Raw genomic sequence first — 18,089 nt, forward strand, 5'->3', positions numbered from 1 at the left:
TCCGCCTGCCTCTGCCTCCTAAATGCTGGGATTAAAGGCGTGCGCCACCACTGCCCGGCGGGATTACATATTCAAAGAAAGCCCGAGCAGACTGGTACGGTAGTCCATCAGATAAGAACACTTAGTTCTCTTGCAGAGGGCTGGGGTTTAGTCTCCCAGCACCCACACGGTGGCTCACAAACATCCTAATCTGGGTCTGGAGACTGAATGCCTTCTTCCGGCTTCTTTGGGGCGTTCATTGTATGCACGTGGGCACAAACATACATGTAAGGGACAACGCTCCTACACATAAGATAGACTTTAGTTCAATTCTGTGTCATTTTCTTAGAGAAATAGCTGAAGCCATTAAACTTTTTGTTAAATCTAACTTGAATAAGAAAGCAGTGCAAGAGGACAATTTTCATTTTACTACTCAGGGTCTGTGAAATAGCAGGACTGGTCTCTTCACCAGGAGCGGCTGGGTGCCTGGGCTCCGCTGTCAAGGCCTTACTAGCCGGGAGACTCGGAGAGTCTTTTGTAACTTCTTGGGTGTCAGTTAACTAACAGGCAATTTATACCGAGATTAAGAGAATAGGGTAAGGAGAGAATAAAAGAATCGGTTAAAACCACTTCCAAATATTTGTTTTGAAAAAGTAGAAACTCAATACGAAAGTGGTCCAGGTAAACCGTTAGTTACTGTGATAAAACCAGAGCGGATAAAAAAACCATCGGTGTACAGGGTCTGTCTTTACAAGGCAGAGATGCACAGAAACCTGGACCCGGCCTCAGAATTAGAAAGCTGGGAAAGAACTACCTGGCCGACCTCCATCAAGGCCGTGCAAAGCACGTGGCCTTTTCGCCAGCCACGCCAGTTTCAATAGTAGCACCGGTCGCTGAGGTTAATTAAACCCATGGTCAAAGCGTTTAGGCAGTCCACGCATCATCTTAAAAACTAAGGCATTCACGCACCTGCAAGCCCCGCCACGCAGCTGCCGCTCGCACCCGCCGCTCGCACCCGCCGCTCGCACCCGCCGCTCGCACCCGCCGCTCGCACCCGCCGGAAGTTGGCCCGGGGAATCCAGCGCGCCCGGGCCTCTGCCCCGCCTCCGATGGGCTCTGCTGCTCATTGGCCGCGGCCCGCCTGGGTCCCCGCCCGCGAGGCGACCCGTGGGGGTTCCTCCCGCCTTAGGGTGCGGTCGGAGCCCGCTGCCTAGCCCGGCTCAGAATCCCTGGCACCACGATTAGAGCTGATGATGCTCGTCAGGGGCTGCCACTTAAGGTCCCCGCGTTTACCCCAGAGCCTCCTGCACTGGGGGCAGAGCCGAGGCTGCCTGACTGTGGCTGTTCACCAAGCGCCAGGGCGGAGCGGCCAGGGCTGGACTCCGGAGCAGCCCAAGCGCACCGCGTTTAGAACGCAGGTCGCTCAGACGCTCCAGCCTTTGCTAAAAACTACGCGAGGCCGGTTATAGCAAGCATCGAGGCAGAATGGGAATGGCTCCTTTCCACCTCATAGTGGGAACGCGGGACGGGGATTTCTTTCTCATGCACGTCTCCCTGACCAAAGTAAACTTGGCGCTTGCAACAAACGCGTTGGAGCTCCGTGCCGGACAAGCCGAGGCTTTCCTCGGTCCTCGCCCCCCCCCCTTTTTTTTCATGGCCTCTAATCTCAGGCATTTACACGCTATAGAAAGCCTCTTAGGAGTCCCCGCAGGCTGAGGGGATCAACAGCAGAAGCTGTCGCGGTCGCCTCGGGAGCGACTTCTCCTGTAATGGCGCCTGCGTCAACCACTAACATGGCGGCCGAGTTCGTGCGCGGCGCAAACGTCAGCAGCTCTACCCCGGCGGCTCAGAAACAGCGGAGGAGAGCGGGCCGGTGTTCGCTGATTGGCTCGTGGGTGGAGCGAGCCCGTGCGGACGCTCCCTCATGAGCCAATCAGGACAGGGATAAAAGGAATTGGCCGCTGCGCCTCCTCCAGAGGCATGCTGGGAGCCTGGAGGACTAGCGAGGAGTAGTTGAGAGAACGGAGCGGACGCCATGGCGGCCGACATCGAGCAGGTTTTCAGGTCTTTCGTGGTCAGTAAATTCCGGGAAATACAACAGGAGCTTTCCAGGTAAACGCTTCCCAGACTTTTCTGCTCCTCGCGGGCTGTTAGGGCTTCGTCTAGCCTCCCGTGGCATCTTTCACGGAACGCCGTCGTTTCTCGGCTCAGGCCCCGCTACGGCCCCGCCTGGGCCTGGGATCCATTTTCCGGGCCACCCCCCCCCCCTCAGTCCCCCGTTCGTTCCTTTCGAGAAAGATCGTCTCTTCCGCGGTGTCGCACACGCCGTTTCTTTCTTCCAGTTAAGACGGTCACCTTTCCCTCGTTTGGACACCCCCTACCCTCCAGCTACTCGGAGGCCCGGCGTCCACCAGGGACGGGCCTAGTTCCCTTCCCAGCTCCTCCTCCGCCGCCGCCTTTCCCCTCCCCCTCCCCGCCTCCGCGCATTTCGCCGGCCGGTGTCTACGGCCGGAAAGGGTCTCTAACGGCCGCTTCTTGGGTAACCTTAAAACTTCTTTATTATTGTACGCTTGCGATCGTTTGGCCACCGCAGTCTATTTATTAGACGATTTGGGCCCCGGTTAGTGCTCTGTGCTTCAGACCGGATAGCACTCTTTTCACAGTTGTAAGCTGAAACATCTCAGTTCGATGTAAAACACAAGATCAAATATTCGACAGGATGATAGGAGGGGGGCTTTGGAACTGCTGGATGCGTAATTTGGTTGAGTAGAAAGTGGAGTATGTGTTATTTTTCCTCGCTACCCCGACTTAACGGACGGATTTTTGTCACTGCCTTGGTTCTCAGAATTTAATGTTGAAGAGATCTCCTCAGTTGTTTACTTAGGAAAATAGTGTGGGTCATGTTATAACTTAAGGAAATATTCAGAGGTAAATATTTTTTTTTACTTTTTTTTTTTTAACGAATGGCTTAAGTTGAAAACACAGCAATACATGAGTTAGAAAAATCAGCTGATAAGCAGTTGTAAATTATATGCCCAAATTACCTGGGACTGTGGATAGAATAATGTTAATCATATTTTATTGCAGAAATTGTCATTTTTTTTTCAAGATAGGGTGTTTTTGTTTGCTGTTTTCGTTTTCACTTTCTTTCTTTTCTTTTTTTTCTTTTTTTTTTTTTTGTGGACAGGCTGTAATGTCATGGCTTACAGCTTTGTAGCTGAAGTTGGCCTGTTGTCATCTTTCAATCAATGGGTGGCGGGCGTCACAATTTTTTAAGTAATAAAAATATTTATACACTGTGTTGCTTTTGAACATTTTGAGACATTGGGTACTTTTTTTTTAAATGAGATGAAACATAAACTAAGGGAATATCATTTTACCTGGAAACCTTTGATCTTTGAGACAGGGTCTCACTAGGTAGTCCTGGCTGACCTAGAATTCACTGTGTAGATTAGGCTGGCCTTGCCCTAATAGGGATCTGCCTGCCTCTGCTGGGATTAAAGGCCCGTGCTACCACCATTCTGAAGCTCAAGCAGTCTCTTGTACTGATTGTATTTACTTTTTTGTAGGGTGGGGGTTGGAGACTGGGTTTCTTTGTGTGGCTCTGAAGACCAGGCTGGCCTTGAACTTGAGAGATTCACCCGCCTCTGCTTCTCTAAAAGGCTTGTGCCATCGTGCCCTTCTAATGTGTTTTCTCTTAGTGTGGTCATTTTGTATTGTATTTTAGACATAATAGATTATGAGCAGGTTTGTCCTTCAAAGTCTCAATTATTGGAACTCTTTTCATAACTGGTTTAAAATTCTAACTGCTTTTTAGTAATTGTAATTAACATTCTGGTAGCTTTAAGGAAAATTATTTTTTATAGGTTGATTTGACTTTTATTTTCTTTTTCTTTTTTCTTTCTTTCTTTTTTTTTTTTTTAAAGAAAGCTCTCCCTGCCTCTGCCTCTCTTCACAGTGCCTGAATTGTCCTCCTGCCCAGCCCTAGATGACTGGAACAACCCTTTAATCCTAGTGCTCACAAGGCAGAGGCAGGAAAATCAATCCCTGTGAGGTAGTTGGTCTACAGTAGTGAGTTCTAGGCCAGACAAAGTAGAGAGACCCTATCTTAAAAAAAAAAAAAAAGTGTAAGTGAGAGCATTAGAAAAACCAGCCTGGTTTATAGCATAATCAATATAAAAACTTTTTTTTTTAATTTGCCACTTGAGTGAGCTACTTTCCCCCTATTTGCTTATAATCAGTATAGGTGGTGAGACTAACACACAATTTATTGCATACAGTTTTTTCCTCCATTTATAGAAACAATAATTGTCCTGATTGTGGACTCTTATTAAAATTTCATGGTTTTTAAAAATAGGTGGCAGGCCAGGTGTGGTGGTGCAGGCCTTTAGTCCCAGTAGATGGGCAGAGGTGGGCACATATCTCTTGAGTTTTAGACTGCCAGGGCTACATAGTGAGGCCTTTGTCTTGGAAATAAAACAATAGAAAGTGGCACTAGTCAGTACTTAGAAAAGTTATTAGCCTAACAAGGTTTGTGTGTTAGAAAACCAATCATTCCTCACTAAAGTGTTCTGTTTCTCTAATAAAACTGTTAGCAGGTAGCAGTTTTATGTGTATTCAGGTAGCAACATTCTAATTCAAACTGAATGCATTTTAAATTTTTTGCAAGTTTATTCAAAAATAGTAAAAAATGTTTATGTGAATGACCTTGTTTTATCTACGGTGATGCTCTGGCCCTGTGATCTGAAGACAAGCTATTGATCATTTTACTATTAGTATAAATGAATTGCCACTTGTTCTGTGTAAAGGTCTTGAATTTCATAAGTAGTTTAGTAAGCAGACTTTTAAAAAAATAGGTATAAAGTACAAGGGTTTTTTGTTTTTTCGAGACAGGGTGTCTCTGTGTAGCGCTGGCTCTCCTAGAGCTCATTTTGTAGACCAGGCTGGCCTTGAACTCAGGAATCCGCCTGCCTCTGCCTCCCGAGTGCTGGGATTAAAGGCGTGCGCCACCACTGCCCGGCCCATGGTTTACTTTTTTAAATTTACAGCATTTCAGTTACAGTCTGAATATGAAGAGGCTACAAGCAGCCCTTTACACAGTGTTTGCCTGGATGGTTTGTGATCAGTGCACAGTGTGGCTTTCTACCATAATGCTTGGTCCTCTGTTTTTCTTTGTGAATTGGCTCATTGTTACTTAGGTAACTGGAAGCTTTAAGTTGTTTTAATCATAACAATTATATTTTTTCTTTTTCTTTCTTTATTTTTTTGGGGGGGGTGGATGGGGGACAGGGTTTCTGTGTTGTCCTGGAACTTTCAATGTAAACCAGGCTGGTCTTCAACTCAACAGGGATCCTCCTGCCTCTGCCTCCTTAGTGCTGAGGGCTGGGATTAAAGGCCACCACTTCTAGCTACCTTATTTTGAAAACACAGTTGGACGTCTGATTTTAAAAGTTCTTTTAACTGTCTTAGTTCTTGAAACTTTGTGTACTAATGACAAACATCTGAAATAGAAAATCTTGAGGTTTATGGGTAGCATAATATAATGTAAGGTTATGTTAATTGCATTATTAATGTTGAGTTACCGGTTTATTATAGTATGATGGCAGTATTAATGAACTTTGAAATTTTTTTCTTGTCAAGTGGAAGGAGTGAAGGCCAGCTGAATGGTGAAACAAATACACCCATTGAAGGAAACCAGGCAGGTGACACAGCTGCCTCTGCAAGGAGTCTCCCAAATGAAGAGATAGTGCAGAAGATAGAGGAGGTCCTTTCTGGGGTCTTAGATACAGAGCTACGATACAAGCCAGGTAAGGTGACGCTCACTGTCAGTTTCAAAAATCTTTTGAAAAATTTGAATGTCAATTGTACTATTTTTAGGTTATTTTTTTCATAGTGTCTTTGAAAATAGTCTACTCAAACAGGGGCATTGGAGCTCTTACATGTTTCACTGGTAAAATAAGATTTTTCTTTCTATTTAATTCAATTTTGTAACTCAATGCCAGGATTTTTCTGTGTATTTTCTTTGAAGGGTTGTGTAAATAGCAGCTCTTTTAAAAGTAGCTCTTGGAGCCGTAACCATCCTGCCACAGCCCCTGGAGCAAGGTCCCCAAATCGGGACCCACGGGCCACCACTGGGGTGACTCGTGGACTGGACGCCAGGGAACCTTTGCACAAGCAGTTCCTGTATGAGGAGAACATGGCCACCCATTTCTCCTGACTCAGCCTACATAATTCCCACCCCTACTGTAGCCCCCTGTGACTTTTTCCAAAGCCCTGCCACCACTCAGGAGCCCTTGCCCAGAGCCGCTTCTCTGGTGCTATCCCAGGAGCCTGATTTCTGAAGCCCTCAGGCTGCTGAGGCTGCGGGATACCCCCAGTCCCTACTACCCTGCATCCCCAGCTGGGATATCATGGAGCTCTGGGTGTGGATGGCCTGTGTCCCTCCCCATCTTCCTTCTGACATCAAACACCAGCAACTCCTAGAGAGGGATGGAGTCCTCCAAACCAGGCGCCTGGCCACCAGGACCTGCCCCCTGGGAAAAGGACACTAGCTTGGTGGAACCCACCCTCAGTGAGAGACAGCTTGGGAAAGGGAAAATGTCACCCCATTAGTGAATAAAGATCTGTGAGCAGTTTAAAAAAAAAAAAGTAGCTCTTAGTGTGTTTTTCCTCCCTTACTTTTTGTTTGGTACATTTGGGTGTTTGCGTGTACTGAGTCACACGTGTGTGGTTGGAGCCGAGGAAAGCAAGAGGAGGAAAGTCTTGGGTCCCCCAGACTTGGAGGATGGGTAGCTGTGAGAACAGTGTAAGCTCTTCAGCAGATTGTTATAACTCTGAAGTGTCCGTTTTGTAAGCTGCAATATCCTCAACTAAATCGCTACTGGTTTTAAACCACATTACATTTTGTTTTAAAGCCCATGCTTAGAAGTTGACTTGTTTGTACAAAGCAGGTTAAGGCACTTTCATTGTGTACAATTTCTTTTTTGGAATTGATCAAATAATGGGTGATTAAAAATGAAGAATCTGTGATTAATCACAAGACTAAATTATTAAGTATAGGAGTTAGGTGTGTAGTATGGTTCATAAGATAGTTTAAAATAACTAGTCTTGCTTAGATCATGTCTGGTTAGGTATAAACTACCTTTTCTTGCTGTGAAATAAGCATTAAAAATTGATTAATTTTCTTTTGGTATGATGCCATGTTGGTGTTGGTGTTTTTTTCTGTAGTAGGAATCACTGGTATATTTGACTAGCCATTTCCTTAAGATTTATCATATTTAAAATCTATAGGGTAAATTTTACTGTGTGGTTGTAAGGTAGAGTGTAAAATGTCTTATTTGTAATAGGCAAGTTGAAATGTTAGGTCTGCATTCAAGAATAAAGTGTTTAGGGAAACATGGTTTTATCAGAATATGACAGTTTTAAATTAAAAGTGAGCTCTGTTGATGTGTTGGTGCATTGGTTCAGGCGTTCTTAGAAGGATTCACTTGGATTGTGTTGGAAACTTGGATGTAGTAAGCGCATTCCTTGTACTTGGGATGCTTTCTTGTTATTCTGTCTTCCTGGAGATCAAACCCAGGGACGGTACAGTGTGTCAGTAATTTGACAAAGCCCTTCCTCTACCATGGGATGGATTAGTTTAGACATTCTGTTGCAGAATGAGTGCCATATCCTTTCCTGTGTAAACGGCATGAATAAAATTAGAAGTTAACTCAGAACATTTTCTGTCATCTAGGACTTTATTGACAGTCTTTGTGCATTCTTGGACATTAATCTTATTAACTCTATATTGAGTTTTTTTTTTTTTTTTAAGTAGGAATTGAAATAACAAAATATGAAGTAAATTTATTGATGTAGTTTTAAAATAACTTACTATAGTTTGAGAACAAAGGTTTTCTTTTGGGGGGGGGGGTGTTGCTTTTTTGAAACAGGTCCTCACTTTTCAGTTCTGACTGGCCTGAAACTCACAGACCTGCCAGCTTCTGCCTTCAGAATGCTAGATTAAAAGTGAGTGCCGTTATACCCAGCCTAAGAAAAGAATACTTTTAAAAATACTATTACTTTTGTGACCACATGTGGGTAGGTAGCTACCCACATACACACACGCACACACACACACACACACACACACTCTGTGTGTGTACTGCCTCATTTGTGGAAGTCAGAGATGGTTTTCTACCATGTGGGTTGGACAGTTGCACTCAGATCATCAGGCTTTGCTGCGAGTGTCTTTACTCACTGAGACATCTCACTGCTCCTGAGGAAAAAGAACTTTAGATTTTAATGGAACATCTTTTTCTTTTCCATCTGCCAGGGGTAAAAATTGAACTCTGCACAGGCTAAGCAAACATTCCGCCAGTGAGCTGTATCCCATCTTAAAACATAATTAAATTAATTCTAAATGGTTTTTTGTGTTACACCAAGAATTATTTTGATGCAGACTTCAAGTTGTATAAATATTGAGAAATGGAAGGTTTACTGCTTTATAGATAGTATATTACTTTGTAAGTTTTTATTCACAGTAAGGTAATTATATTGTGGTTTCTATATCTGAATGGAAATAGTGGCAATTTGTATGAATCTACTTGGGGGAATGGCTGACAATTTTTCATTACTTTCAGACTTGAAAGAGGCCTCCAGAAAAAGTAGATGCGTATCTGTGCAAACAGATCCTACTGATGAAGTGCCCACCAAAAAGTCAAAGAAGCATAAAAAGCACAAAAACAAAAAGAAGAAAAAGAAGAAAGAAAAAGAAAAAAAATATAAAAGACAACCAGAAGAATCTGAGTCCAAGCTGAAATCTCATCATGATGGGAATGTTGATCTAGAATCTGATTCCTTCTTAAAGTTTGATTCTGAACCTTCAGCAGTGGCACTGGAACATCCTGTAAGAGCATTTGGCTTATCTGAGGCCAGTGAGACCCCCTTAGTGCTGGAACCTCCAGTAGTCTCAATGGAGGTTCAGGAGTCACATGTTCTAGAGACGCTGAAGCCAGCTACAAAAGCTGCAGAACTGTCAGTTGTATCTACATCAGTAATCTCAGAGCCGTCTGAGCAGCCTGTGCCAGGTATGCTGGAGCCATCAATGACAAAGATTCTGGATTCCTTCACAGCAGCACCAGTGCCTATGTCAACAGCAGCGCTGAAGTCACCTGAGCCCGTTATAACAATGTCAGTGGAATATCAGAAGTCTGTGCTGAAATCTTTGGAGACTATGCCTCCAGAGACGTCAAAGACCACGCTGGTAGAGCCTCCCATAGCAAAAGTGGTTGAGCCATCAGAAACCCTCACAATAGTGTCAGAGACACCTACTGAGGTGCACCCTGAACCAAGCCCATCAACAATGGATTTTCCAGAGTCATCTACAACTGACGTGCAAAGATTGCCAGAGCAGCCTGTAGAAGCACCATCGGAGATTGCAGATTCATCCATGACAAGACCTCAGGAGTCACTGGAGCTGCCTAAGACCACAGCGGTGGAGCTGCAGGAGTCGTCGGTGGCCTCAGCCCTGGAGTTGCCGGGGCCACCTGCGACCTCCATTCTGGAGTTGCAGGGGCCCCCTGTGACTCCAGTGCCAGAGTTGCCTGGGCCCTCTGCCACCCCAGTGCCAGAGTTGTCAGGGCCCCTTTCTACCCCAGTGCCTGAGTTGCCAGGGCCCCCTGCGACAGCGGTCCCTGAGTTGCCGGGGCCCTCTGTGACACCAGTGCCACAGTTGTTGCAGGAATTGCCAGGGCCTCCAGCACCATCCATGGGGTTGGAGCCACCACAGGAGGTACCAGAGCCACCTGTGATGGCACAGGAGTTATCAGGGGTGCCTGCAGTGTCGGCAGCGATAGAGTTGACAGGGCAACCTGCAGTAACAGTAGCAATGGAGTTGACCGAACAACCTGTGACGACGACAGAGTTCGAGCAGCCTGTGGCGATGACAACGGTGGAGCATCCTGGGCATCCTGAGGTGACAACAGCTACAGGGTTGCTGGGGCAGCCAGAGGCAGCAATGGTGCTGGAGTTGCCAGGACAGCCAGTGGCAACCACAGCGCTGGAGTTGTCTGGGCAGCCTTCGGTGACTGGGGTGCCAGAGTTGTCAGGGCTGCCTTCGGCAACTAGGGCACTGGAGTTGTCAGGGCAGTCTGTGGCAACTGGGGCATTAGAGTTGCCTGGTCAGCTCATGGCAACTGGGGCACTGGAGTTTTCGGGGCAGTCTGGGGCAGCTGGAGCACTGGAGCTTTTGGGGCAGCCCCTAGCAACGGGGGTGCTAGAGTTACCAGGGCAGCCTGGAGCGCCAGAGTTGCCTGGGCAGCCTGTGGCAACTGTGGCGCTGGAGATCTCTGTTCAGTCTGTGGTGACAACATCGGAGCTGTCAACGATGACCGTGTCGCAGTCCATGGAGGTGCCCTCGACGACAGCGCTGGAATCCTATAATACGGTAGCACAGGAGCTGCCTACTACATTGGTGGGGGAGACTTCTGTAACAGTAGGAGTGGATCCCTTGATGGCCCAAGAATCCCATATGTTAGCTTCTAACACCATGGAGACCCATATGTTAGCATCCAATACCATGGACTCCCAGATGCTAGCATCCAACACTATGGATTCTCAGATGCTAGCATCCAATACCATGGACTCCCAGATGTTAGCCTCTAGCACCATGGACTCCCAGATGTTAGCCTCTAGCACCATGGACTCCCAGATGTTAGCAACTAGCACCATGGACTCCCAGATGTTAGCAACTAGCTCTATGGACTCCCAGATGTTAGCAACTAGCTCTATGGACTCCCAGATGTTAGCAACCAGCAGTATGGACTCCCAGATGTTAGCAACCAGCAGTATGGACTCCCAGATGTTAGCAACCAGCAGTATGGACTCCCAGATGTTAGCAACCAGTTCCATGGANATGGACTCCCAGATGTTAGCAACCAGCAGTATGGACTCCCAGATGTTAGCAACCAGTTCCATGGACTCCCAGATGTTAGCATCTGGTGCTATGGATTCTCAGATGTTAGCTTCTGGCACTATGGATGCTCAGATGTTAGCATCTGGTACCATGGATGCCCAAATGTTAGCATCTAGTACCCAGGATTCTGCTATGATGGGTTCAAAGTCTCCTGATCCCTATAGGTTAGCTCAGGATCCTTACAGATTAGCTCAGGATCCCTATAGGTTGGGTCATGACCCCTACAGGTTAGGCCATGATGCTTACAGGTTAGGACAAGACCCTTATAGATTAGGCCATGATCCCTACAGACTAACTCCGGATCCCTATAGGGTGTCACCTAGGCCCTATAGGATAGCACCTAGGTCCTATAGGATAGCACCTAGGCCATACAGGTTAGCACCTAGACCCTTGATGTTAGCATCTAGACGTTCTATGATGATGTCCTATGCTGCAGAACGTTCCATGATGTCATCTTATGAGCGCTCTATGATGTCTTATGAACGCTCTATGATGTCCCCTATGGCTGAACGCTCTATGATGTCGGCCTATGAGCGCTCCATGATGTCAGCTTATGAGCGCTCCATGATGTCTCCTATGGCTGAGCGTTCTATGATGTCAGCTTATGAGCGCTCTATGATGTCAGCTTATGAACGCTCCATGATGTCTCCTATGGCTGATCGATCCATGATGTCTATGGGTGCCGACCGGTCTATGATGTCGTCGTACTCTGCAGCTGACCGGTCTATGATGTCATCGTACTCTGCAGCTGATCGATCAATGATGTCATCTTACACTGATCGATCAATGATGTCTATGGCAGCTGATTCTTACACTGATTCTTATACTGATTCCTATACGGAGGCATATATGGTGCCACCTTTGCCTCCTGAAGAGCCCCCAACAATGCCACCATTGCCACCCGAGGAACCACCAATGACACCCCCATTACCTCCTGAGGAACCACCAGAGGGTCCAGCGTTATCAACAGAGCAGTCAGCATTAACAGCTGACAATACTTGGTCTACAGAGGTGACATTACCTACTGGAGAATCTCTATCACAGCCTGAGCCTCCTGTGAGTCAAAGTGAGATTTCAGAGCCTATGGCAGTACCTGCTAATTATTCAGTGTCAGAATCAGAAACTTCAATGTTAGCATCAGAGGCTGTTATGACTGTTCCAGAACCTGCACGAGAGCCCGAGTCTTCAGTCACATCAACACCAGTTGAGTCTGCTGTAGTAGCAGAACATGAAATGGTTCCAGAGAGACCGATGACTTACATGGTTTCTGAGACTACCATGTCAGCTGAACCAGCTGTGTTAACATCAGAGGCTTCTGTTCTATCAGAGACATCAGAAACATATGATTCCATGAGACCATCAGGACATGCTATCTCAGAGGTAACTATGTCACTCTTGGAGCCAGCAGTAACTATTTCACAGCCAGCAGAGAGCAGTCTAGAGCTCCCATCCATGACTGTCCCAGCACCTTCTACTATGACTACCACAGAATCTCCTGTTGTTGCTGTCCCAGAAATTCCTGCTGTGGCTGTCCCAGAACCTCCCATTATGGCTGTTCCAGAACTCCCCACCATGGCTGTAGTAGAAACCCCCGCTGTGGCTGTCCCAGAACCTCTTGTGGCTGCTCCAGAGCCTCCTACCATGACTACTCCAGAACTTTGCTCCTTATCTGTCTCAGAACCTCCTGTGGCTGTTTCAGAGCTTCCAGCTTTGGCTGATCCAGAGCATGCTATCACTGCAGTGTCAGGTGTTTCTTCCCTGGAGCCTTCTGTGCCTATTTTGGAACCAGCAGTATCAGTCCTTCAACCTGTTATGATTGTTTCAGAGCCATCTGTTCCTGTCCAGGAACCTACTGTGGCAGTTTTAGAACCTGCTGTCATAGTCTCAGAGCACACGCAAATAACATCACCTGAGATGGCTGTAGAGTCTTCACCAGGAATAGTGGACTCTAGTGTTATGTCATCACAGATTATGAAAGGAATGAATTTACTTGGTGGTGATGAAAATCTTGGTCCAGAGGTTGGCATGCAGGAGACTCTGTTGCATCCAGGTGAAGAGCCACGTGATGGAGGACACTTGAAAAGTGACTTGTATGAAAATGAGTATGATAGAAATGCAGACCTTACTGTAAACAGTCATTTAATTGTTAAAGATGCAGAGCATAACACAGTGTGTGCTACTACCATTGGTCCTGTTGGTGAAGCAAGTGAAGAGAAACTTTTGCCTATTAGTGAGACTAAGGAAATCACAGAATTGGCTACCTGTCCTGCCGTCAGTGAAGCTGACGTAGGCAGAAGTCTGTCTTCTCAGCTTGCTCTGGAGCTGGATACAGTAGGAACTAGTAAGAGGTTTGAATTTGTCACAGCATCTGCACCCTTTTCAGAGAGTAAATATGATGTTGAAGTATCTGTAACTACTCAAGATACTGAACATGACATGGTCATTTCCACCAGCCCTAGTGGTGGCAGCGAAGCAGACATAGAGGGACCTTTGCCTGCTAAAGACATTCATCTTGATTTGTCATCAACTAATTTTGTTTGTAAGGATGTAGAAGACTCGTTACCTATCACAGAGAGTGACCAGGCAGTGGCAGTGGCTCTTAGCCCTAAAGAAAGCAGTGAAGATACAGAAGTACCTCTTCCCAATAAAGAAATAGTTCAGGAGTCAGGATATTCTGCCAGCATTGATGAAATTAATGAAGCTGACTTAGTGAGACCATTACTTCCTAAGGACATGGAGCGTCTTACAAGCCTTAGAGCTGGCATTGAAGGACCTTCCCTTGCTAGTGAGGTTGAGCGTGACAAGTCAGCTGCCAGTCCAGTTGTAATCAGCATACCAGAAAGAGCTTCAGAGTCCTCTTCAGAGGAAAAGGATGACTATGAGATTTTTGTAAAAGTCAAAGACACACATGAAAAAAGCAAGAAAAATAAAAACCGTGACAAAGGTGAGAAGGAGAAGAAAAGGGACTCTTCATTACGGTCTCGGAGTAAGCGTTCCAAGTCTTCTGAACATAAGTCACGCAAGCGCACCAGTGAGTCTCGTTCTCGAGCAAGGAAGAGGTCATCTAAGTCTAAGTCTCATCGTTCTCAGACACGGTCACGGTCACGGTCAAGACGCAGGAGGAGGAGTAGCAGATCAAGATCGAAGTCTAGAGGAAGACGGTCTGTATCAAAAGAGAAACGCAAAAGGTCTCCAAAGCATAGATCCAAGTCCAGGGAAAGGAAAAGGAAAAGATCAAGCTCCCGAGACAACCGGAAAACAGCTCGAGCACGGAGTCGAACTCCAAGTCGGCGGAGTAGGAGTCACACTCCTAGTCGGAGGAGACGGTCTAGATCTGTTGGTAGAAGGAGAAGTTTCAGCATTTCCCCAAGCCGCAGGAGCAGAACCCCAAGCCGCAGGAGCAGAACCCCAAGCCGCAGGAGCAGAACCCCTAGCCGCAGGAGCAGAACCCCCAGCCGAAGGAGCCGAACTCCCAGCCGCAGGAGCCGAACTCCCAGCCGTCGGAGAAGATCACGGTCTGTGGTAAGACGACGAAGCTTCAGTATATCACCGGTCAGATTAAGGCGATCAAGAACACCTTTGAGAAGACGGTTTAGTAGATCTCCCATTCGTCGGAAAAGATCCAGGTCTTCTGAAAGAGGCAGATCGCCCAAACGTCTAACAGATTTGGGTGAGTCGTGCTTCGCGTTGTAATAGAGGATGACTTAAGTTTAGTTTCTGATGCTCTTGAGACAAAAATAGTATTTTGGGTTAGTGAAAAAGGGGGGGAGAAAGTGCACTTAAAAGGTTAAAAAGACCTGCTGTGGGGAATGTATTAGAGCCTTGATGGGTCTGTCCTTGGGATTTTTGCCTTAATTAAAAAAGTAGATGGAGAAACCCTGTTACAAGTCAGATCATTGTGTGTTGCATATATTTCAGTTCAACACATGGTTTTGCAAATAAGCAGAATTCTCAATTAGTAATTTTTATTGGGGGGCCTCTTTTTCTTTTCTTTCCATTTGTCTGCCTGCCTTCCTGCTTTTGTTTTTCTTTCTTTCTGAGACAGGGCCTTAGTTCATGTTGGCCTGGAACTTAACTGTGTAGCCAGCCCAAAGTGGTTATTTTCTTTCCTCAGATTCCTGATGGCAGGGATTTCAGATTGAGCCATCATGCTTGACTTTAGCTAGCTTAAGGTGGCAGTCTAAGATTGTTAAATGGGTTTGGTAGGTATTAGATTAAGACATTTTGTATCCGGGGAGTTAGTTAACTGAATTAATGATGCAGCCTTTTCAATGAAGTGATAATCTGTTGTCTCTAAAAATAAATGGTTTTTTTTTTTTTTTTTATTAAAACTGCTAGGTAATTTATCTTGTTTCCGATAGATAGGACAGTCTTGGTTTGTAAAGAAAGTGAAGCTAGTAGAATTTGTATTCAGTTTAGCAAGAGTTTTCTGACGTCTCTTTTTTCAGAACAGAGACACAGTAGGTAATTCTTACTGATTTTTAAGTTAGTGAAGGAAGTTGGTAGAATGTCTTCCTTTTACCAAAGGACAGTACTTAGAAGAGTAGACTTAGGTAATTGCCTTAGTAATAGTGTAGGGCACATTTGCACAATGGAGAGGAATGCTAATTCCCACTCAGTGAAAGGCTTCTTGAAAGAGATGACACTTGGGGCTTAACAAGGGATTGAGTTGTTTTCAGATTGTAATGAGGTTTGTCCAAGACCGGCAGACTAGCTTTTATAGCCCACTATGGAGTTGAGGTTGACCTTAAACTTGTGATACTTCTGCTTCCACCTCCCAAGTGCTAGGGATAGCAGTTTTCCAAGAGCAATTTTATAGAATGCTGAGGCTTGTACAAGTTTGGTACGCATTCTTCAACTGAACTGCATACCTAGTATGAAATGGTCATGCTAATTTTAGGAAATAACACTGCTTTTGGAAGACTTGTGCCTTATAATTTGTGGTTAGTCGATTGTCATAGATTCACAGTAAGCTATTGTGTATATTTGAATTGGAAACATAGTGTTAATTGTTGAAAAGGACCCATCCACCTGAATCATGGCTCAAATTGGGCAGAATACTGATGCCTTTGATTTTACTGTATGTCATATTGTTGACAGAACTGAAGACAACGTATGTAGCTTTTAGGAAAACTGCTTCGTGTGTGTGTTTTTCCTCTTACAGATAAGGCTCAATTACTTGAAATAGCCAAAGCTAATGCAGCTGCCATGTGTGCTAAGGCTGGTGTTCCTTTACCACCAAACCTAAAGCCTGCACCTCCACCTACAATAGAAGAGAAAGTTGCTAAAAAGTCTGGAGGAGCTACCATAGAAGAACTAACTGAGGTAAGCTAGACAGGATTTGTTTCCATTCTTAAATGGATTTTTCCATGGATGTTGACTCTGGAGCGTGCCAAAACCTGAATTGTGGGCTGAACTGATAATGGCTGGCACCGAGTGCCCAAAACCCGAAATACAGATGTGGCAGCGGCAGAAGCTCTGTTTAGCAGGCCATTATCCGGGATGGCTAAGCTCCGCTAGCTAAAAAGTTACTTCCCATTACTTTTGCTTTCCAGTTTTAGAAGCCAAACTGACTGAGGAGTGGAACGGTTCGTGTGAATGGAGGAGGTGTTGAGTGAGCAACACGCGGAAGCTCGCCTACAGTTTCGTTTCCATTCACGACGTGTTCACTGATCGCCAAGAGTGTACTGCATATACGCAAAGACACAGACAATCTTCAGAAATGATCTTTTGCCACCGGAGCTTGGAAATTAATGAGAATAGCTGGCCATTGCCTGAAAGGAACTTCTTTCGCATCAACATTTCGGGTTTTGGCTGTTTGGTACCAGCCATTGGCGATAATGGCCGGCCATTATCAGTTCTTCCTGCGGTTCGGGTTTTGGCAGTAACATATTTTAAATATACTTATTTTTGTTTTTAAAAATTTGATCTTTTGAAATTGAGGCTTTTGGGGGAAGCTTTGTTTTACTTTAATATTTTTTTGTGTGTGTGAGGGAAGACGCTGAAATATTGCTGCTAGGATCCAGAAATAACACACTGTTTCATATGCTGAAACTTGTTATTGGCTAGCCTTATGCCAGCCTGCCACTGTCAACATACTCTGTTCCATTGGTTATATGCTTGATAGACACACTCTTGTGTTTTTGGCTAATTGAGCTTTTTAATTCTATTGTAATATTTTCAATTGATAATAGATGTGATAAATTCTGCTTGTATAGACAGGTCTACTAAAATTTACTCTTAACCTTTTTATAAATGGAATCTGTCCTTTGCTTCTGAGGAAGGAATTGACTTTCTGTGTTGGACTGCATCAATTGTGCCCTCTCCATCATGCCTTATTTTCCATTCTTAAGTTACAGTCCTGAAATAAATTTTAAAAAACATTTATGGAGAGAGATGTTACTATTTACCCTGCCACAAATGTTTAAAATCTTTTACCACACATTTGGGGGTTATAAAGTTTCTTAATTTGTTTCTTCACTTAGACTCATATAGTATAAATTATAACTTCAAAAAGACCTAGCAAAAAGTCTCTATTGCTTACTTACCAAATGCAAGCCCTTTATCTAAAGCTCTGTGAACGCTCAGCGCTTGCTGCTGTTTGCCTCATCTTCAGCGTTCTTGTCCCTCTGACAAGTCTCTCCCAAATTCTCCCCACCACCTGACCAAGATGACTTCCCTTTCCTTCCTATTCTCGTTCTTTACTGTGGGAATTTTGCTTAGAACTCTTGAAGGAATATTCTTTGATCCTTAAACCCTGCCTGAATATTCTCCTAAGCGTTTGTTCTTTTAGCACTTATGTACCGTTTGTATTATATCAGTTTGCACTTGTTATTGTGTTGCTCTGTAAAAAGGTTCTTCAATTACTTCATGTGTATGTACTTTTGTCTCGTATTAGATTGTAAGCTCCTTTGGAGCAGGGACCATGTCTTTCCCTTTTTTATCTTTTTCTTTTCTTCTTTTCTTTTCTCTTCCTTCCTTTTTTTTTTTTTTTTTTTTTTTTTTTTTTTTTTTTTTTTTTTTTTTTTTTTTTTTTTGAGTTTTTGGAGACTGGGTTTGTCAGTGTATCTCTAGCTGTCCTGGAGCTCCCTCTGTAGACCATGCTGGCCTGGAACTCAAAAATCCACCTACCTTTGCTTCCCAATTGCTGGGACTA

The 18,089-nt window shown here is 45.0% G+C and overlaps 2 protein-coding genes and 1 pseudogene across 10 annotated transcripts in view; 2 read left to right on the forward strand and 1 right to left on the reverse strand.

The window, feature by feature from the left end:
• Gart (phosphoribosylglycinamide formyltransferase, phosphoribosylglycinamide synthetase, phosphoribosylaminoimidazole synthetase) overlaps positions 1-1,000 on the reverse strand; it is a 26,424-nt gene extending 25,424 nt beyond the window's left edge. Inside the window, exon 1 of one of the 2 annotated variants that reach the window (XM_021184851.1) lies at positions 949-1,000. The gene's annotated coding sequence lies outside the window, so the exon portion shown is untranslated. The remainder of the gene's footprint in view (positions 1-948) is intronic. The other variant, XM_021184852.1, reaches the window with a different exon arrangement.
• Positions 1,001-1,930: 930 nt separating this feature from the next.
• Positions 1,931-18,089, forward strand: part of Son (SON DNA binding protein) — a 31,979-nt gene continuing 15,820 nt past the window's right edge. For 6 of the 8 annotated variants that reach the window (XR_003835159.1, XR_003835160.1, XR_003835161.1 and 3 more), the window contains exons 1-4: positions 1,960-2,091; positions 5,620-5,786; positions 8,601-14,603; positions 16,098-16,258. Coding sequence is in view for 5 of the 8 variants with exons in the window: in XM_021184620.1 (XP_021040279.1) it covers positions 2,015-2,091; positions 5,620-5,786; positions 8,601-14,603; positions 16,098-16,258 (6,408 nt within the window). In the remaining 3 variants the exon portion in view is untranslated. Of the gene's footprint in view, positions 2,092-5,619; positions 5,787-8,600; positions 14,604-16,097; positions 16,259-16,488; positions 17,308-18,089 lie in introns of those variants that run through there. The other 2 variants (XM_021184626.1, XM_021184621.1) reach the window with 2 other exon arrangements.
• On the forward strand, positions 5,799-7,701 carry LOC115029590 (annotated as a pseudogene).

This window comes from Mus caroli, chromosome 16, assembly GCF_900094665.2.
Source record: "Mus caroli chromosome 16, CAROLI_EIJ_v1.1, whole genome shotgun sequence".
NCBI classification, from domain to species: domain Eukaryota; kingdom Metazoa; phylum Chordata; class Mammalia; order Rodentia; family Muridae; genus Mus; species Mus caroli.